General features: G+C 48.1%; 1 protein-coding gene across 4 annotated transcripts in view; it reads left to right on the forward strand.

The window, feature by feature from the left end:
- Positions 1-21608, forward strand: part of SEC14L1 (SEC14 like lipid binding 1) — a 48538-nt gene that overhangs the window by 12886 nt on the left and 14044 nt on the right. For 3 of the 4 annotated variants that reach the window (XM_081270924.1, XM_081270927.1, XM_081270925.1), the window contains 5 exons: positions 17101-17250; positions 17367-17498; positions 18594-18722; positions 19358-19592; positions 20966-21075. In XM_081270924.1, coding sequence (XP_081127050.1) covers positions 17101-17250; positions 17367-17498; positions 18594-18722; positions 19358-19592; positions 20966-21075 — 756 coding nt within the window. The remainder of the gene's footprint in view (positions 1-17100; positions 17251-17366; positions 17499-18593; positions 18723-19357; positions 19593-20965; positions 21076-21608) is intronic. The other variant, XM_081270926.1, reaches the window with a different exon arrangement.

Here is a 21608-nt window from a genome sequence, read left to right on the forward strand (position 1 = left end):
TTAACCTTATTAGATGTGTGGTGCTGGGATCAACTCCAGGGCATGTTGGACAAGCATTGTGCCACTGAGCTGCAACTGCCCAGCCCTTCTACCTCATTTTCAAGTGTATGAAAAATACATGCACGATGTTGTGCATACATCAGCCCTCCCGTCTCTAGAGCTTTTCCATCTCCCTGGATTGAAGCTGTGTCCTCCTTACATTGAGCACTAATACTCCCACCCCCTGCAGGCTTCTGGGAACCCCCATTCTACTTTTGTTTATGAATTTGACTACTCTGGGGACCTCATATAAGTGAAATCAGACAATATTTGACCTTTTGTGCCCTCAAGGCTCATCCCTGTGGCTCAGAATCTCCTTCCTTTTCAAGGGTGAACAACATTCCATGCTTGTCTCAATCACATTTTATTAATCCATTCCTTCAATGTAGACACCTGGGTTGCTTCCACCTTTTAGCTATTGTCTGTACTATACTCTTTTTTTTTTTGAGGGGGGAGTGCTAGGAATTGAAACCAGGGTCTCATGCATGCTAGGTAAGTGTTCTACCACTGAGCTGCATCTCCAACTCTGTACTGTACATTTTTATTTTTAATATTTATGTAGTTGTAGATGATCACTCAGGATCTTCACTTTTTTTTAAATGTGGTGCTGAGGATTGAACCCAGTGCCTCACACATGCAAGGTAAGCACTTTACCACTGAGCTACAGCCTCAGCCCTGTACATTTTTTTTAAAGTATTTATTTTTTAGTTGTGGTTGGACACAAATACCTTTATTTTATTTATTTTTATGTGGTGCTGAGGATTGAACTCAGAGTCTCTCACGTGCACCCCAGCCCTATGTACTGCACATTTTTAAAGGCTATTTTTTTTTCTGTAATGTTAACAACAAAAAAATTACTATATGCAGTATTTTTTTTTTTTTTTGTATCTGATAGTTACCAGATCCAAAAGGCAAGTTGCTTCAGGAGTTGAACCAGTGAATTGAGCCAGGTGTGGTGGTGTTCCCAGCTGCTTAGGAGACTGAGGCGCAAGGATAATTTGTGCCCAGGAGTTTAAGAACAGTTTGGGCATTGTAACCAGAGTTCATCTCAAAAGACAAAATGAAAGTTGGTCTCAATAGTGTATTCTGTTTCATCTGTTCAAAATATAGCCTTAGTTTACATCTTGTGATTGCCATTGTTTCTTAACAGAGAAAAGACAGCATCCAAAAGCAGGATGACTTTGAATGGTCCCCCACACACCAAGAGGCTGGGCTTCCCCAGTACAGGAAGCCAGTGGCAGAAAAACCGTTTTTCAGATGACCCTGCCTGTTGTTGAATGACCAAGTCCTCCTGATTTCTTCCCTCTGCCTGCCTGCCTTTCTTTCTTTCTCTCCTTCCACCCCCCCCACCCCCCCACCCCCTGTGGTGCTTGGGATAGAACCCAGGGTTTTGCAGTGCTAGGCAAGTGCTCTACCACTGAGCCACACCCCCACCCTCTTCTTTGTTCTCCTGAATAGGATTTAAATTGTTAGTGTTTCAAGATCTCTGATGTGCAACTTGTAAAATAGTCATTTAATAAAAACTACAGGATAGATATTTTCCCGATGTATTAAACTAACTCCTCTATCAGCTTGCTGACTCCATGAGCATTTATTCTGGTTCATGAACCAGATAATATTTCCATAGCTCATTGCATTCTTTTATGTGGGCAAACACATGGCATCTTTAAAAGCTGACAGCTGCAGTTCCCCGGAACACCAAATGCTTTTCTCAAGTCCACAAATTTATCTTTTACACTCTGAAAAGTAAAACAGAACTCTGCCAAGTCCATCTTGATTTGAAGGAATGTGCAAAACTGCTGTTTTGTTGTCAGGGATATATTTATATATCTCAGTTCATTCTTTATTAGACCAAAAATTTTATGGATTAGGAATGGTTTTTGAAAGTCATGACATATTTTAGATTCCATTGGACCCATTTAGCATCATGTGATTGCTTTAAATACAAGTTAAACACATCAAAAACAGAAGTAAAGCCTTTCATAACACTGTGGATAGTCTTGTTTGCCCAAGACTTAAGTCATTGTGGCATGTGACGTATTTGACATTTGAGATTTATTGACAGAAACAAGGTATTTTAAATTTAAAGATCTTTTTAAAGATGTGTACAACTCTTTTTTTCTAACTAGTATCCTTTAATCCTCTAACAGGGATTGGTTAATATACTTTTTAAAAACATTAAAAAAATTATTTTTAGTTATAGATGGATTTATTTATTTATTTCTATGTGTGCTGAGGATTGAATCCAGTGCCTCACATGTGCCAATCAAGTGCTCTACCACTGAGCCACAGTCTCAGTTCTTAATGTACTTTTTAAGAAAATATTTTTCTTTTAGTGTAGATGGACTCAATACCTTTATTTTATTTGTTTATATTTTTATGTGGTGCCGGGGATCGAACCCAGTGCTTCACGCATGCTTAGGTGAGAGCTCTACCACTGAGCCACAACCCTGGCCCCCTTACTTTTGAGAGTGAAAACACAGCATAAATATGTTGAGATCCTCTAGAAGAACATCAGTGTTTATGACTGAGCATGAGCAGATAGTGATTTGCTTTTATATTTTGTGGGCACAGATAATGCTATTTTAATGATTGAAAGCAAGTACAAAAAATAGAGATGAAATTAAAATGCATATGATGTGTCTGAGTCAAGTATAGCCAAAGCCAGGATTTACATGGAGAGACTGTGGGGGCAGTGGGTCAGCCTTGTGTTGCTGTGAGGGTAAGTTTTGTTATCACATTTTGTTATTACACAAGGGGTCTCTTCAGTTTGTTTGTATTCTTCTGAGACAAGGTCTGCTTCTGTTGCCTGACTGGCCCTATATTCTTGGTCTCAAGTGACCTTCCTGCCTTAGCCTCCCGAGCTGGAATCACAGGTTATATTAAAAACAACCAGTCAACACTGATCATTTTCAAGGGTTCAGGGAAACTCTTCTCTTTTAAAAGGAGTTTATGGATTTCTTCTTTAAGTGGTGGCTCTGAGTCACAGAGGTTTTGCTTTACTTTCGTGAATCCAAGTTAGCCCAGTCTCCTAAAATTGGGTTCTGTTCAAAACCTGACCATTGAAATCATAGAGGCTGGGGGTGGGGGTGTTCTTGAATTGTCCTGCCTGTGTTTGACAGGACTAGTTTGTTGGCTCAAGTATTTTAACATGGACAGGCATCCTTCTGTGCAGGGGATCAGGAGAGCTAGTCCTCGGATACTAGTTCTAGTTGAGGTGATGCTGGCCGGGGAAGCAGAGACAGTAGTGATGACGGTGTTTCCAGCCTCTGCTGGGTGTAACTTAGATCTGTGGAAATGATCACGTGTACGTTCTGACTGCTGTTGCCATACAGTGGAAAAGATGATTTTAAAAGTCTGTACATCAGTGGATTCTTACGGTCACGTTTCTTCTCCCTGAAGGCCATTTTAGAATGCTTTGTAAGTGATGTTAAGATCCTTAAATACAACCATGTCATGTTTTTAACATTAAAACTTGAAACTTGTGAAGCAGTGTAGTTTGAGAACGTTGGTCAGGTACCAAGGAGACAGGAGGGCCATGTGGCATTGGGGTGGCTGCCTTCTGGGTCTCATTTTCTGCAGGATTGACACATGCATTCCATCGTGCTAGCCCTGGAGCAGGGCACAGAGCTGTCTCCAAGGGCTGCATGAGGAGGTGACGTTGCCTGGCCCAGAGCCAGCCTGAGACCCCCACTGGCCCACCCTATACAGAGGCCTACCAAGGCCTAAGGATGACAGCTGGCGTGCTGGGTGCTCACGTGCCAGTAGCTCACTCACTGCTCATGCTTGCTCTGTGGGTAGGCTCTTCTTTTATCTCACTTTACAAATGAGGTGCCTGAGGCTTAAGCTGCTTGCTGTGGTGCCATTCCTGAGATGGCATGGGTAGAACCGGAGCAGGCTACATGCAGCTGCAGACACCTGGCTTTCCTAGTTGCCCAGGGAGCCACATTGCAGTCTTGGCTTTAAAAGACCCTTCCCTTGGGGCTGGGGATGTGGCTCAAGCGGTAGCGCGCTCGCCTGGCGTGCGTGCTGCCCGGGTTCGACCCTCAGCACCACATACCAACAAAGATGTTGTGTCCGCCGAAAACTAAAAAAATAAATATTAAAATTCTCTCTCTTAAAAAAAAAAAAAAAAAAAAAGACCCTTCCTTTCCTTTCCCTGACCTGCTCCTTTGGCTCTGCTGACCTGATCTGGCTCTCTGTTGGGCTATTAAAGGTCTCTTTTCTCTGGAGCAGGCGGCTCTGCCTATAGGTCACGCTGCTGGATTTTCCGGCCCTTCTTTTTTTTTTTTTTTTAAAAGAGAGAGTGAGAGAGAGAGAGAGAGAGAATTTTTAATATTTATTTTTTAGTTCTCGGCGGACACAACATCTTTGTTGGCATGTGGTGCTGAGGATCGAACCCGGGCCGCACGCATGCCAGGCGAGCGCGCTACCGCTTGAGCCACATACATCCCCAGACTCTTTCCGGCCCTTCTTTGTGCTGTGCAGCCTCACCAGTTTGTCCTCTTGAAATGCAGTGCTGGGAGAGGCCAGCTGGGTGGTGGGCATGATAATTGTGTTGGTGTGGAGAGGGAGTGGATGGAGTCTCTGGGAGCAGAAGTAGCACATTAAGTCGCGTGAGGCCGTGGTGCTGGCATGGTGTCTCTGATCTGGACCTGTGCAAGATTGCCCCAGAAAGCTTTTGTCCTGAGAACAGTGGGTGACTCTCCTGGGACTGTGGGAACAGCAGGCTTATGCGGACATTTATTCAGGCCACTGTGGCGCTTCACCATTGGTTCCCTACCTGAGTTCCTTCTCCTCCCCTAGACTGTGGAAGTGTTGATGCTGTCCTGCTACAGCGCCGTCCCATGAGGCCTGATTCAGGGCCACCTGGGTGGACACCTCTGCATAGAGCAGCAGGTTCTGCACTCCCCCTCACTTATTTTATGAAGAGTCTCTTCCCAGCTTGAGTCATGTGTTCAGGGCCATCTTTTCTGCCTCCAGCAACTGAATGTAGTGTACTTAATTAAATTATCAGGTGACTCACGCTGTCCATGTATTTCCGGTGCTCAACTATAACGGGAATATTTTGGTCTTAGTGCCTAGATTGAAATACGATAATTTTCCTATCTTTATGGCCTTTTCTCTTCTTTAACAGAAGAGAGACCTATATACTGTTATTTATACCTAGATTTGTTTTTTATAGTTGGCTAATTATAAACTGGTTTCCAACAAAGCCTCATGAGATTTACATCTTATACTTTTAGGGTCTTGGGGGAGATAATTATTTTAGTTTGATGAATACATGGATTTTATGCGGTGCATTTCAAAGCATAGTAAAAAGATAAAATGCCAGAGGAGAAGCTTATTTAGTGTTTTAATCTGTTTGTGTTGGAAAGGCTCTGGCTTATTCTGTGGGGTGCCCAGCCGGTTCCTGGATGTTGGACTAGCTGCACTTGGTCTGTATTTCCTGCTCAGCAGCTGGTGTGCAGCATGGGACGGTGGCCACATTTATGGAGTCTTGTCTTTATTCTGTGTCGGGGCCTGTTGAACACCTGACAGCGCTGTGGGCTGGAACCTGCCGTGGGCGGGCCTGGGGTACGCAGCAGGGGCTTCTCTCTCAGCTCAGAGCCTGTGCCCTGAAATGCCCGATGCCCATCCAGAGCAGCCGCCTCAGCCTGTTTTCTCATTTTAAAATGGGGGAGACGTTCACTTTGTAGAAAGACCACGCCTGCTCAGCACTTCATCTTTGCTGTGTGCTAAGCGCACAGTGGCCCTGGGTGGAGCCGCAGGGGCTGGGGCCTGCTCCCCACTTGTCCCTTAGGTGGCCGGGCGCTTCGCGGGGGGGGGGGGGGGGGGGGGGCTGCCCTGCTTGCCCTTCAGCCTGCCCCTGCCTGCTGTGTGGAGGGAGGGAGTGTTTGTGGAATAAATGATGTTACGGATTTCACTGGGTTTTCTTAGAACCTGACAGAACGTCTCAAAGAAGTTTGTATTTCTCTTTTCTTTACACATGGACAGTTGATTGGATTTTACTCTGGCTGAGGTGGTTCATGATGCCTTTTTTTTCATAGTCTTTTTAAATAGTCTTCATTTTATTTTTCAGAGCAGTTTTAGGTTCATAGGAAAGGATCAGATAGTGTAGTTCCCCGACTTCCCCCGACGGTTTCCCATTATCAACATTTTGCGGTGTGTTTGTTACAATTGATGAGCCACTGTTGGTTAAGTCCAGTCTGGGCTCACTCTTCCTGTGTGTGGTGCCTGCTCCTGTCCGGCAGCAGTGGCAGGTGCTCTGTGTCATTCTCTGTCACCTCACTTTCTCATTAATAGTAGGGTGGATTGAATTCAAGAATTGAAGGAAATCATTTTTCCCCTTTAGCTCAATGTATCTCCTCCTCTCAGATTTGCTGTTATTAAGAGTCAGATGCTTTACAAATTGTTTGGACCAGTATCTTAATAAATGTCTTTACTTTGGCTTTGTGGCATGTCGGAAAGCTGCTGTGACACCAGGGGTGCTGTGAACCCTCTGAGGCAGGGTGTGCCCCGACATACCAACCAGAAGGGTCTTGAGAGTGTCCTCAGGGTGAGAGAGAGATTAGTGCAACAGAGCCCTAGGCTGTGGTGAGGAGGTCAGTCCTGAGGTTGTTCAGAAATAAGATGCTGGCCAGGCATGGGCCTTATATTTCTGACTTAAAATGGAGGATTTATAGTTAATAAGCATAATTGAATTTTATTTGGAAGCTCAGTAACTGTCAGTCTGTTAGTATTAACAAAAGTTTTCTGAAGATCTTTCCTGGAAACTCTTGAAGAAGAATTCTTTACAGGTAATTCAAGATTGAAAAACAAAACAAAATTTAAAAAAACTCATAAAAAGGATAAAATATTAAAAAATTTAAAAAGATAAAATATTCTAGAAGATCTTGTTAAACCAAGGTTTAAGCTGCATGGTTGGTAAATTTGGGTCAGCAAGGAGAGAGAGAATACAGTGTGTGTTCTTAATCAGGAATCACCTGGGACCATCCTCCTCTTCTGCCTTTTCTGCCTTACATCTGAGGCCAGATCTGAGTGGCTGTCTTGCTTAAGCCCAGTGGAAGCATGCTAATCTTTTAGTAGATTATGTGATTGTTTTTCTTTTGAGCATAATTTTGTTTTCATGCTCATTTTGTGTTTATGGTAAGGGGTTCAGTTACTCAGAAGCCATGATACTTGTTAGGGTTGGATCTGAGGTGTCCCCTAAAGCTCCTGTTCCTGCAGGAGTCCTCAGAGGGGGAGTGAGTGGACTGTGAGGCTGCAGTCTAGTCGGTCCACCCTAGTTTGAATGGACTGGCTGGTGGTAACTGGACAGCTGGGGTGTGGCTGGGGGAGGCAGGTCCCCTGCAAGGGAGCATCTGCCCTGGCCCTTCCCCTCTCCCTGCTTCCTGACTCCATGAGCTGAGCAGCTTTCCTCTGCCCCTCCCCTCGCCTCAGGCCCGGAGCAGTGGTCGGCCATGGACTGAGGCCCCCCGAACCCGAGCCCCAGGTAAACCTTCCTTCCTCCAAGTTGTTCTTGTGAGGTATTTTGGTCAATGCAAAACAACACTCCTTTATGGACACTTGACATTACTGATTCTTAGCTCTCTCCTGTGAACCAGGAAGGACAGGTCACATGACTGTCATGTGCAGCATGAAAGCACCAGATCCACTGTCTTTTGGGAGTGTGTGGAGAGTGGGCGCTGTCAGACTGCGCCTGTGGGTGGTGTCCCAGTCCTCCAGGGCTTGCTCGCTGCTCCTGCGCCTACGCCGCTGCTCCCGTGCGGGGGTGGCTCGTGGAGGAGGGAGTTATGGGCTAGTACTTGTTTCTAGGACCCCCAGGGTGGAAATGTCTGGTAGAAAATCCCAAAATGTCCAGGGCTGTGGATTTGGTCCTGTAGCAGGAGACCCGTGTTGGTCGTTTTGCATCAGGGCTTCCGTCCGACTGTGGTCCCAGCTGGGAGCGCACTGTGAGGCTGAGCAGAGGAGCCTGGTTTGGCGCCACTCACCTGAATGTCTCTGGAGCCAGGAAAACTGTCCTCCTGTGTGGAGGGTGGTTCTGTTGGTTTTTTTGGGGGTGGGGTGGGGTGGGTGGGTTGCTGTTCTTGTTGTTTTGTCTTGACACGATTTTAAAATATAACCAAAAATCGGGTTCATAACTTCTCTGTGGAATGAAAACTTTCTGCATGTGAAGTCTGTTCATTTTGTGGGTGTTTTCCCAGGTCCCTTGGGACTGTGCCACCGTTGCCTGCTAGGAAGGTCACGTGAAGGTCTGTCAGGGAGGTGGGGAGGGTGGCCTTCTGTCAGGCTAGAGCATTTGCCTTGGTGCAGGCCACACACCCTGGTGGGACGGACACCTTGAGTCAGCGTGCTGTTTCCTAAGATGAAAACGTGGATTTTGGAAGAAATTTAGAAGTTCTTTCTCTTGTCCTCTGACAAAAATCGATCATGTTTAGAATCAGAGTGGGTGGGGGTGAGGCTCAAGGCCCCAGGTTCCATCCCCAGGGCTACAAAGCAGACGACAGGCCTCCTGGAGCAGAGTGGGCTGTGTGCAGAGCTCCTGCTGTCGCCAGCACCCCCTGTTCCTTCCCTTGACCACTGTGGAAAGTAAGCATAGAGGGCTGGGTTGGGGCTCGGGGTAGAGCATCACCTGGCATGCATGAGGCACTGGGTGTGCTCCTTAGCATCACACAGAAACAAAATAAAGATATTGTGTCCACCCAAAACTAAAAAATAAATATTAAAAAGAAAAATAAGCATAGAGCTGGGCACAGTGGCTCAGGCCTGCAATCAGGGAGGCTGAGGCAGGAGGATCGTGAGTTTGAGGCCATTTGGGGCAACTAGGCAATACCCCATCTAATAAAACAACAAATTAAAAAGAAAAAGTAAACATAGCCAGTTTGTGCCACTGTGGCCAACAGAGTAGGTGTTGGGCGAGCCCGTGGCACTGGCCGAGAGCAGCCCCTTCCCTCTGTTCTGCAGCTGCGCCCGCGGCCTGCTTTCTGTGGCACTTGTCTCCGTCCTGCCATACTCAGCACCTTCTGCAGAGTCCTGCCTCGTCGTGGGGTGCCTTGGCCCCCAGGAGGCCCTTGATGCCCTTTCCTGAGCCCTCCTCACCCTGGTGGTTGAGCTTTGGGCTTTTCCCGGCTGTCTTACTGGAGAAGGTGCAGCGTCAGCATCGTGGAGTCTTCCCCAGTGCAGTTCAGGATTTAACCTTGAGATGCATTTGATCCTGGAGGGTGGCCTTGGGCTCTGCCAGAGATTCACAGTCTGTTTTGTTTCAGAGCAGAGCCTGTGTTTTCTGGTCCCGTCTTCCTGGGGGTATTCCCTAATGCCGTTAGGACTTGGTCAGGACTTGCCGTTGTCGCTCTGAGGCCTGGTCTGGATGCAGCACTGCTGGTAGCACTGTGGCGCTGCTTGTTACTGGTGGAGCGGAGCGCCAGGAGCTGCTTCTGCGATGGGGCTGTTCCCAGGCGGTTGGGTGCCTCAGTGTGCCATAACTAACTGGATGAGGGCTCTCTTTAAAAGGGGCCAAGTTTTTGTGAATTTGAGTTTCTGTTAATGCCTCATAAACACATGCTTCCCTAACAGCATTGGAGCTGGACACCTCAGTTACCAGTGGACTGAACAGAAGTTTCTCCTAGTGACCTGCTGAGGAAACAGGAGTGGGCCATAAGGCCCATAGAGGGCTGTGCAGTGGCCAGATGGGTCCTGGAGAGTGGCCACCTGCTGTCTAGCCTTGACCTGGCTGTTCATGTGCTCGAGCTGGTCCCTGTGCCCTCTGCCTCCAGCCTCCTGCTGACTAGGGGGCGTCTTGCAGTGGGGAGGAAAGGCCTCTCTGGAGTTGTGCTGGTGCTCCTCCTTCCTTGGGTCACTTCTCCCAGCTGTCGCCAGCCCAGCCTGAAGTGGTTCCCCACCAGCTTTGGTGGCCCCGCCCTCAGTCCTCTTTTCTGCTCTTGTGTGCAGTTACAGGTTTTCATGTCCCCTCTCCACTGAGGCCGGGCAGGGTCCCTAGTCTGCCCTTGTTAGACTCTCTGGAAGCCCCAGGGTCCCCAGCGTCAGCCTGTGCGTGCTGCCTTCTGTATGTAGCTGCTGTTGATAGTGAACCACGGGACGGAGCCCCGAGGGACTTGGCCACGCTTCCTCAGTAGGTCGCACGGTTGCTTCTTTGCGCGCTGGTAGCTTCTGAGAGAGACGAAGGGCGGCCTTTTCACCTGCTGATTCTTTCCAGGTGAAGCCAGACCTGTTTAGAACTTAGTCTGCTGGTCACAGCTAGGGCCATAGAACACCCCACTTGTTCTGTAGGATTCAGAGCTCCTTGGTTTGTTGACAAATTGGGTATGAAGAGAATCCAGCTTGAAGGTAGGTTCTTTAAATGGAATTTCTTGGAGAAAGCACCATTCAGCTCATTAATTCTCAAGTTGAAATGCCTTCACTAAAATATGGTTTTCTTCTACCTTTTAATATGTCAAGATTGCATTCAGAGGTTGGTTAAAAGCTGAAAGTACTGTTGCCAAGCTTCCAAATTGCAGGCTCAGAAGTCCTTTGAAAGGGAAAGAGTGGGTGTGGGAAAGTGGGAGGAAGCGGTTACCCAGAAGGCAGCTTTCCTCTGGGCCAAGTTGATAAGGTCTAAGTTTTGTTTTTATTGTTGAAACAATTGCTCTGTTAAACAAAGAGAGTGAGAAAATGATTATAACCGTCTTCTCTTTAAAAAGTATTTCTTTAAAAGGGAGCTATGAAGGGACAGTTCTTCCTCTCTGAGGAAATTATTTCTGGGAGGCTGTGTTGTTCAGCCTTTCTTGACTGTGTTTTGGGAAGTGCTGGGTAGTGTGATCGGGGATGGCAGAGAGTTTGTGAAGAATAAGTCGAAGTTTGGGAATGGCTTCTGCTCATCTGACACAGTGACTCGGCCCTGGTGACAGTTGATAAGTGGGTTCTCCCGGGTTCGGATCCAAATTGAAGGCCTGCTGGTGTGGCTCTTGGGTCCAAACAGGGTGTTAAAAGACTTCCTGTGAAAACCCAGAGGGCTGGTTCTGCTTCATCTTGCTTCTACTGAGCCTGGGGCTGGAAGAGGGCAGGGTGCCAAGGGAGAGCAGCGCCTGTTGCCCTGCACACCTGGGCAGAGCTTTGGGCAGACCAACATTCACAGACATTTTCAAATCAGTCAGATGTAAAAGACAGCAAGAGCGGTATGCTGGTTTCCTGGTTTGTACCAGTGTGTGTACAGTCTGACTTTATGTGTAATAAAAGCATTTATTATTTCTTTTTTTTAATATTTATTTTTAGTTGTACACAATACCTTTATTTTTAAAATTTTTTTTTATGTGGTGCTGAGGATCGAACCCAGGGCCTCACACGTGCTAGGCAAGCGCTGTACCACTGACCACAACCCCAGCCCTGTTATTTCTTTTTGTGGGGGACACTGGGGATTGAACCCGGGGCACTTTAACACCAAGTTTTATTTTTTATTTTGAAACAGGGACTCACCAAGTTACCTAGGACCTCGCTAAGTTGCTGAGGCCCCTGGGCTTTCAATCCTGCCTCAGCCTCCTGCGTGCTGGGATTACAGGAAATGTGCCACTGGGCCTGGCATACCTTTTATTTCACGTGTGAACTTTTTCCCTTAAAGCTAAGGGAAAAAGCTTAAGGTATTGTCCACCCGCTACCCCCACAGCCACACCCACCCCTAGATTTTTTGGTAGAAATATTTGAAAGCAAGTTGTGTGTATCCTGACACTTTACTCTTTTTTTTAAATATTTTTTTTTAGTTGTTCATGGATCTTATTCATATACTTATGCGGTGCTGAGACTTGAGCCCAGTGCCTCACACACGTGAGGTAAGCACTCTACCACTGAGCCACAGTTCCAGCCCAGCACTTTACTCCAAAGTAGTAAAATGTGTATCACTTAAGAAGAGCTATTTTCCCATATAAGAATGATCAATATCCCACCTAAGGAATTTAACATTGATAGAGTAAAATTTATTTTCTGTCTGTTTTATGGTACTGGAGATCAACCCAGGGATGTTCTACCACTGAACCACATCTCCAGCCCATTTTATTTTTTATTTTTTTATTTTGAGACAGGGTCTTACTAGGTTGCTTCGGGCCTCACTAAGTTGCAGAGGCTGGCCCTGAACTTGTGATCCTCCTGCTTTAGCCTCCTGAGTCACTGGGGTTACCCACACGAAGCATTGATGATTTCCCGATCACAACATTCCTCTGTATTTATTAGATAACGTTTTTTTCTGTAAAATTTCTTACCTGACCATTTTTCTTAGTTGCACTCCATGGTTTATACTGCCCTGCCACCTTTTTTCTTTCTGGTGCTCACATTAACCCAGAGTTGGAGGGTGAGACCCCTGCAGGCTGGTTCCCGTGTCCTTCAGACGGACATAGTCCTGCCAGTTATTCCTCTTGGGTGGGAAGTGCTTCTCAGTCACCTGGCCTTGTCCTTGCTACCACTTCTCCAAAAGCATAGGTTCCTTCTCAGTGGGGAATGTATTTACAGATTAAGGTCTGGGTGCCAGGTTAGCTCAGTGCTACTGAGGGTCTTGCTTTCAGGCCTTTCCAGTGGACAGAGCTGGGACATGGTGGTGGTGGTGTTGTAGTTTTGGAACTGGGGATTGTACTCGGGGGCACCTGACCACTGAGCCACATCCCCAGCCCTCACTAGGAGTAGCCTAGTGCCTCACTTTTGCCGAGGCTGGCTTTGAATGCATGATCCTCCTGCCTCAGCCTCCAGAGCGCTGGGATTACAGGCTTGTGTCACCGTGCCCTGCAGTTCCCCCCACCCCTTTTGACACAGGGTCTTGCTAAGTTTCTTAAGGGTTACTGAGGCTAGCCTTGAGCTTTCAATCCTCCCAATCCTCCTGCCTCAGCTTCCTGATTTGCTAGGATTACAGTTATGTGCCACCATGACTGGTTTAGGATGTCATTTTTAAATAAAACTAGACTGCTTCTGTGTTTGTTTGTTTGTTTGTTTGTTTTCAGGAGTTTCTTATGTACTTTGTAGAGGTAGGTGAAAACTAGGGGTTGGAGTTTGAAAAATTCCAGAGACTAAAGTTATATCGACTTTTCTCAGCTTTGCTTTCCCATAATCCTCTAGGAAGCTAGGTTTTCTTGGCTCACATTATGTAGAATCCTTTGGCCTCAGATATCTCTAAACACGGGCCAGGGAGAGCGAGACTCCTTAGGCTACTTAGCTAACATTTTTATTCCATGATTCAAAAATATTGGACAAAGAACTTTGAGGTGTTTTCTTTCTCAGGGCCAAAAGAAAAGTGGGACTTGGTCTTTGCCTGTGGCCAACAAGGAAGGCATTTGGTGGCAGAGTGCTGGGACTTGGAGAAGGGAAGGTACTGTCTACCCTGAGGCAGCTCTAGAGAGAGGCGGGAGGTGCAGGCCTTGAGCCTTGTCTGGTTCATCCCTAGGGGCGGGAGGTCTCTGCCAATGGGAGCCTGGAGGCCACAGTGCCCTGGGGAGGGAGGGTTTCTAAGTTCCAGCTTGGTCCTGTGGGTGATGTCTCATGTTGACTCCGTTTCAAGAACTTAAATATACTGGGGGTACTTAGAAGATCTTCTAATTCAGGTCCTCTACTGAGAGAGAATGAGGACCTTTTTTTTGTTGGAAGACTTGCGCACTTAAATTCTTGGTGTTATAGTGCTGTAATGTACAAAGCTAGGGGTTTTTGTTTTTGATTTTAAGTGTATGATTTAAAAATCGGTTTAGGTGGTTTTCAGTGTTAATATGGAACAAATGAAGTCAGTGATTTCAGGTTTTCTTACTAGAATTGCTCATTTGTTCAGTACTTAATGCTCACACATTCCCAGGGCCTCCTGAGGCTTATCCAAGGTGTGATCAGCAGCGAGTCGCCTCTCGGGTGTTTATGGAAAGAGGCACGAGAGCCCGACACTTTATCAGGGTCCTGGCCCTAGTGGAGCTGAGGAGACGTTGTTGAGTGGAGGAGGAGGTCAGGGCAATAACATGAAGAGTGTGTTTTCCACTCTCAAAGGAAGGACATCCAACAGGCACTGTGCTCAGTCACCCATGTGGGTCTTGCCTCCCTTCCAGGCTGTCCCGCTGTGACTCTTATCACTCCAGTCTTCCTTCCTCCCTGTCCCCTGAAGAGAAGGAGAGGCCCAGGAGGCCTTGTGTGTCAGTGTCCCTGTTGGTGACCCCGGCTTTCCCTCCTGCCTTTGGGGTGTGGTCCCTGCCTTCTTTGTGCTTCTGTGTCTTCTTTCTTGGACATGCTGTCATTGCTGATGTGACAGCTCTGGGGGCTCGAGGCCTGAGCTGCTGCTTCCCCCACTAACCTCTGTCCGCCGAGTTCTGTTCTCCCCTCCTTCCACCTCAGTGGAACCTGTGCATCTTCAGGACACTCCCACCTTCCGCCCCGAGTTCTTGGTGTCATCTGCCTCCCTCGCTCCCCTCTGCTGCCTAGTCTGGTGGACCTTATAAGCCAGTTACTTGGTCACATAAGGCGAGCAAGTGGGACTCATCAGGAAGTGAGGGCGACTCTGCAAGGAACTGCAGCAGGGGCTCCTGGGAGTTCCTGTGCTCCCCCATGCCCTCTGGAGCCTCGTGGCAGTGCCGTGGTCTGCATTTTGCTTGCTGCTCAGGTGAGCAGGCCTGCTGTGGGTGAGCAGGAGCTCGTGCACGGAAGGCCATGGCTCCTTGCTGGACAGAGCTTTGGACTGCTTGCACCTGTCAGAGGTAGAATCGAGCCATTTGTGCCATTTTCTTATGAACTCACTCCATAGATGTCTTCCTAAAGTTTGGTTTAGGTTGTGATGAATTTAAGATGGGAAGTCACAGAACCTATCCCCATTTTTAGTCCAGTCCCACAGAGGAATGGCATCTGTCACCTGGGCACCATCATTACCCTGCTTTTCCTCCTTCATGGGTGGGGACAGCAGAGGAGATCCTGGGCCATCTATGGCATCTGTGCCATGTACCTGGGCTGGGACACCTGGGTTAGCTGTGCTTCCAGCAGTGTCTCTAGCTCAGGGATCTTTGTAGATTGCTGCGGAGTAAACTAAATCTGCTTCAGTGCATTTTCCGAATGTCATCCCAGATTATGTAGCAAGTCTTACATTTTATTTTGAGATACTTGTAAATCACAGTATATTAATAGTATATTGTCACAAAAAATAACATGGAAGAATCCTGCCCAGTCTTCACCCATGTCCCCTGTGGCGACATCTTGGGAATATAGGAATATAGCATTGTGGTCAGGGTGCTGGCGTCCTGCAGCCACACCTACATCTCTTCTGAACCCTGGCAACTGAAAGTCTGTTCGCGGTCTCTTTAATTTTGTCTTTCCAGGAGTGTTAGTGAATGGGACCGCAGCATGGAACTGTCCTTGCCCAGCGTAGTTTCCTGGGGATCGTCCAGGTCATTGCGTGGACAGTGGCTCAGCCCTTTCCATGGCCAGCAGTGGGCTGTGGTTGTAGGTTGCCCAGTATTTACTTGGTGGAGGACCCTGGGTTGATTGTAGGTTGGGTTGTTGGGAGTCCAGCTGCCTGGAGGGTCTGTGCACGTGGCCTTTGTTCCTCTGGGACAGATGCCCAGGAGGGTGGTGCTGGCCCCGGCTGTGTGGCAGCTGCCTGTTTGGTGCTAAGAAAGTACCCAGCTGTTTCCTGGTGACACCATTTTTCATTCTTTTTTTTTTTTTTTAAAGAGAGAGTGAGAGAGGAGAGAGAGAGAGAGAATTTTTAATATTTATTTTTTAGTTCTCAGCGGACACAACATCTTTGTTTGTATGTGGTGCTGAGGATTGAACCCGGGCCGCATGCATGCCAGGCGAGCGCGCTACCGCTTGAGCCACATCCCCAGCCCCCATTTTTCATTCTTGCCGGCAGTGTCTGGGAGCTGTCTCTCCACATCTTACCAGCACGTGGTGGGCTGTGTTTTGTCATTCTGGTAGATCTGTGGCGAGACCTCCTGTGGCTTCAGTATGAGTTTCTGTGATAGCTCATTGCTCGATTGACCATCTCTTTACCTGTATGTGTGCTCTTTGGTGAGATGTCTGTGGCTTATTTTCTAACTGTTGAGTTTTTAAAAAGTACCATCTTAACCCCCTTCCTGCCTCTGAGCAGGACCTTGCAGGTTGCCCCGGCCATTCTCGGGTGAGCGGTGCTGACCGTGCGCGTTGCTGTGCAGCTCACTGCGTTAGTTGGGTTCTGTGTGTTCTGTGTGTTCTCTTTCCCAGAGAACGTGGTCTGTGAGTAGTTTCTGTCTGTGACTTGTTTTGTTTTCCTCTTAACAGGGACTGTAGGAAAGCAAAAGTCTTTGGTTTTGATGAAGTAAATTTTTCCTTTTACAGATTGATTTTGGGTGCATAGTTTTATGTTTTGCTTAAGTCTGTGGTTTATCTTGGTTTCTGTTCATTTGTCTTCTGTTTTTGCAGTGCTGGGATCATAAGCAGGGCTTTCAGCATGCTAGATGAGTAGTCCTATTTTGGGTTAATTTGTACATAAGATGTGAGGTTTAGGTCAAGGTTTAAATCAAGGTTTTGTGCATGATTAGCATGCGCAGGGCCGTGGGTTCCATCCCCAGCACAAGAAAAAGAAAAAGGGAAACATCATTTGGGTATATTTGTTTGAGTCTAGTTCTGGGTTCTGTCCCATGGAGCTGTGTGTCTGTCCATCAATACTATGTAACTGCTGTGTAACCATAGCTACATGTAAGCCTAAAGACCCGGGGCGGGAGTCCCTCCAGTTCATTCATTTTCAGTAATCATTTTAGCTTACTAAGCATGTACTCTAGTTCCTTCGCTTTTCCATGTAAGTTGTAAAATAATCTTGCCTGAGGCGCCAAAGTATATTTGCTAGAATTTTGGTAGAAATCATGTTTAGCCTGTATCTATGTGAACAGAATCTACATCTCACCAGACTGTTGTGAATGCAGACGTCTTTTCCAGGTTAGTGAAAGCTGCAGGTGACCAGCCCAGCTGTGGCACCTTCTGTGGGCACGTGCTGAGGTTGAGCACTCCTTCCCTTTCGGGCAAGGAGAGACTGAAGTTGGGACTTCATTCACTTCCTCTCCCTTTTTTTTGGTTTGTTTTTATCCATAGGCCTATGAAAGGAGGTTCCCTACCTGTCCGCTGATTCCCATGTTTGTGGACAGTGACACTGTGAATGAATTCAAGAGCGAAGACGGGGCCATTCACGTCATTGAAAGGCGCTGCAAGCTGGACATAGACGCACCCCGGCTGTTGAAGAAGGTAAGTTCCCAGGCCTGCCAGAAGGCGTTGGTCCCAGAGATAGAGAATTTATGTTTCCAGCTTCTGTCACAGTGGTGTTAATAATAAACCCTTTTCTCTTTATTTCTTTTTTAAAGATTGCAGGAGTTGATTATGTTTATTTTGTCCAGAAAAACTCTCTCAATTCTCGGGAGCGCACTCTGCACATTGAGGCCCATAATGAAACGTTTTCCAATCGGGTCATCATTAACGAGCACTGCTGCTACACCGTGAGTGCACAGCCCTGGGCGGAGCCCGCCAGCCGGGAGGCACGGGGGCATGGCTTCCAAAGGTGGTCAGCCATTGCTGGAACGGCGTGCCTCTTTGTCCTGGGGTAGTTCTTTGCCATATATTTCCTGTTAGCAGTTCTGAAGGGGATCAGCAGTGGCAGGTGTGGCTTCCTGCAGGCAGGATCGCACCGTGGTGGCAGTCATAGCCAAGTCATTGCACTGCCATGCTCTGCTACTTGAGAAATGCATTCTGAAGAGCAAGATGGTGTGTGTGTTTGAGATTAGAGCTGGGAGCACACGTCGGCTGTCACCTTCACTGGCGACCACCCTGCTTTGAGAGCTGCTCTCACTAGGTCATTAGAGTGGCCTCCTGCATGGTGTGTCTGCTGCCGCCTTAGCCACCTCCAGTGTAACCTTAATGCTGAACCCACAGTGATCTGTTTTAGGATTGTCAAGTTTTATCACTGAGCTCACAACCCAGTGCTTCCAGATGACCCTCAGAGAAAAGCACGAGTGCTTGCCGTGGCCTAGGAGGGCCGGTTCCCCCTCAGTCACGTGTCTTGGGTCCCTCTGTCCTTGTACATGGCTGCCAGCACGCTTGCTGCTCCCCAGCCTCCCGAGGACTTCCCCAGCCCTCCTTCAGGTTTGCCCAGATCCCTGTTCCCAGTGGCCAGTTGACAGCGTGGCCTGCAGCCCTCCCTGGTCCCCTTAACCCGCTCCACGCTTTCCCCATGGCCCTGATCTTCCAGCAGTTGGAAGTTCCTCACCTTTCTGTCCAAGGCTCGTGGCCGTCTGTCTCCTCGTGAGGCTGTCAGTGACACGGAAGGGTCTTTCCTTCATTCCTAATGGGAGAGCGGCTCTGTGTGTAGGGAGGTGAGGGACTGGGCAGGGGAGGACAGAGCGCTCCTCTCAGGCCACGGTGGTGTCTTGGAGTTCGAGTGGCCCTGGGCGGTCGAGCCCTCTGTAACCCACCCTCCTTGTGCTGTTTCCATGGGAGTAGCTCTGTTGTAAGAGGACTGCTCCTTCTGGTCGCTGGCAGAGGGGAGCAGACCAGGCCTCGCAGTCGCACACAGCAGGCCTTCTCTTCACCCGCAGGTTCACCCTGAGAACGAAGACTGGACCTGTTTCGAACAGTCTGCAAGTTTAGATATCAAATCTTTCTTTGGGTTTGAAAGTACAGTGGAAAAAATTGCCATGAAGCAGTATACCAGCAACATTAAAAAAGTGAGTCCCTGCGACTTCATGGGAAAGGGAGGGCAGCAGTCTCCTGAGGTGTCTGAGCTAGTCCTCTGGAAGGCCGGGAGCGGGTCACTCGGGGGGTAGAAGTGTGCTTCCACCCTGCCCTGGGCCTTCTGTTTAGCCCTACGGGGCTGGCGGTGCTGGCTCCTGGTGGAGTGAAGGAGGTACAGGCGGTTCACTCCTGGCCACCACATTCTCTGCTTGGAATTGTGGGAACGTGGGAAGTTAGGGTGAGGTGGTCGCACCCCTGGGTTCCACTTGTGGGTCTGCTGATGGAAAGTTCTGTGGGTTGAGGAGATTCTTGGCAGGTGCCCAGGCAGGGCTCCCTGGACCTCCTCAGGTGCTGCCACTCACTCTCTGGGAGCTGTGGGTCGTGGTTTTAAAGCTGCGGTGTGGGGTGGTGGGGGGCTCTCGAAGGTTGTTGTATTTTCGGGTACTGTGTTAGAATTGTGTTCAGTACAAGTGTGTCTGATAGATCAGTGTTCTAGATTAGTTTTGGGCCTGCTACCTCCAAGCTATATCTCAGCCCTCAGTTTTTGGTAGTTACCTCACAAATTGGTAAGGGACAAATAATTGAAGTATTGACTCTACACTCACCTTAACCTTGGTCTCCTCCTAAGGGGAAGGAAATCATTGAGTACTACCTTCGTCAGCTTGAAGAAGAGGGCATTACCTTCGTGCCGCGCTGGACCCCACCTTCCATCGGGCCCTCTTCAGAGACGTCCTCGTCCAGCAAGAGTCAGGTGGCATCCACGGCTGTTGTGGTCCCAGAGGCTGCCCTCAAGGAGGGGCTGAATGGAGAGGCCCTCAGCAACCCTGGAGGGACCCCTGAGCCCACGGTGGGAACCCCTGATGGTGGGTCTGAAGAAGGCTCCATTCTTCCGGCTAGACTAGGAGTCGTGTGGGGCCTTTCCTCTCTACTGCTCTGCCTGTTCCTGTTTCCTTAGGACACACAGCACCATGTGGAGAAGGAAGGCTATTTGTTGTTTCTGGTCTCGTTTCCTTGTCCTATAGCTTATGTGATACATTCATATGATTTTTTTTCTTAGTTTTTGTTTTTAATGGGTAGAAAAGGTTATTTCTGGTTATGTTCTTATTGGGACCAAAAGATGTTTCAGATTAGTTGCAGGTGCCTGAGGTGAGCACGAGCCATCAGTGCTTTCTCCTAGAACTCCCACCGCTGGACACCTCACTCGCTCAGGTGCCAGGGACTGTCCAGGCACTGAGTGGAGGGTGCTCACGCCATTATGGCTCCTTCTGGGTGGGAAAAGCTGAAGATGCTCCCTGTGTTTACATTAACTGAGGCAGAGACATGACCTGCCTGGGGCACAGGGAGTCGGTCCAGGGCTGAGACTGTGCCCAGGTGGATGGGCTCAGGGACTGCTTTAGCCACTGCTCCACCTGGCATGGGCTGAGAGTAATGCCCATTGTTAAGAGTTCAGAAAACACAGGAAAATAAGAAAAGACAAGAATGTTCTGCCATTCAGAAAGTTCATTAAAATATCAGTATCTCTTCATACTTTTGTTTTGTACCAGGCACTTTATCACTGAGCCACACCCCCAGCCCTTTTTTATTTTAGAGACAAGGCCTCTCCAAGTTGCTGAGGCTGGCCTTGAACTTGGGGCACAGAGCTCCTTGTGATCCTCCTACCTCAGCCTCTTGAGCTGTTGGGATTACAGGCGAGTGCCGCCATACTCGGCTTTGCGTACATTCTGTTGGCAGCTGACTGTGCCATTTGTTGACTTTCAGTAGTTTGCTGGGAGTGGGGATGATTTGGGGATATGTTTTATTTTTCACCTTGGGAGTATTTTTTTGTTGTACTTATTTTGCTATCTCATCTGTCCAGTGGCACCTTATCTGGGGAAACTGTGTTCTTGAACACGGTAGCTGGATCCTTAACGGAGATTTAGATCTGCTTGGTTGTTTCATTTCATAATTTTGTATCATGGAAGGGCTTTGTCACTTTGAATCAAACCAGTCGTTGAGTGTCTTCTCTAGTCATGGTGACGTCATGAGGTGATTCAGTGGTGATCAGGGAAGCGTAGCTGAGTCAGCAGGCTCACCTCTTAAGACATCACTGAGATTCTCCAGGGTGGCTGCTTTAAATGTGTCCTGTCTGTAGTCTCCTTCACCCCAAGAGTCTATCCCCACCTGGCACCACTGGGCAACGAGAGCCTCAGGAACAGAGTTCGTCTTTGCAAATGGTGCCATGTGGTTCCCGTTGCAGACAAACTCGATGCCGATTACATCAAGAGGTATCTGGGTGACCTGACCCCACTCCAGGAGAGCTGCCTTATCAGGCTTCGCCAGTGGCTCCAGGAAACCCACAAGGGCAAGGTGAGTGTTGGCCCCCAGGCTGTGCGGCCTGCCTTCTCTGGTCCTGAGACAGCTGGAGAGGTCATCCCCACGAGAGTGTCGCCAGCTGGAGCCCACGTGCCCGGCAGCAGGTTGGGCTGCCCTTCCTCGTGTGCATGGCTGCTGCTCTGTGCGCTGTTGCTGAGATGGTCTGCTCAGAAACAGTCGGTCATCAAGTGTCAGAGTAGCATGATGTTCCAGATAGCCATGCATTTTAAATTTTGAAAAGATTCGGAAGGAGGTCAGAGTTTTATACAAGATTAGAAATGTTTGAGCTTTAATTCTGAAGTTTTATGTGAAATTGTAGCCACATAAGAAATTTGCTTTTAATAACAAGTTTATGTAGCAAGCATAAAGGTTACTTAGTGGCACAGGGCAGGAAGCAGGCACCTGCACACAGTTTTTCCAGTCTCTAATTCTGTCAGTCCTGGTTGCATGAGAGCTTTTTTTTTTTTTTTAATAGTTGTAGATGGGGGCTGGAGATGTGCCTCAAGTGGTAGCGCGCTCGCCTGGCA

Source organism: Spermophilus citellus (genome assembly GCF_964194105.1).
Source record: "Spermophilus citellus genome assembly, chromosome: 17".
In the NCBI taxonomy this organism is placed as follows: Eukaryota; Metazoa; Chordata; class Mammalia; order Rodentia; family Sciuridae; genus Spermophilus; species Spermophilus citellus.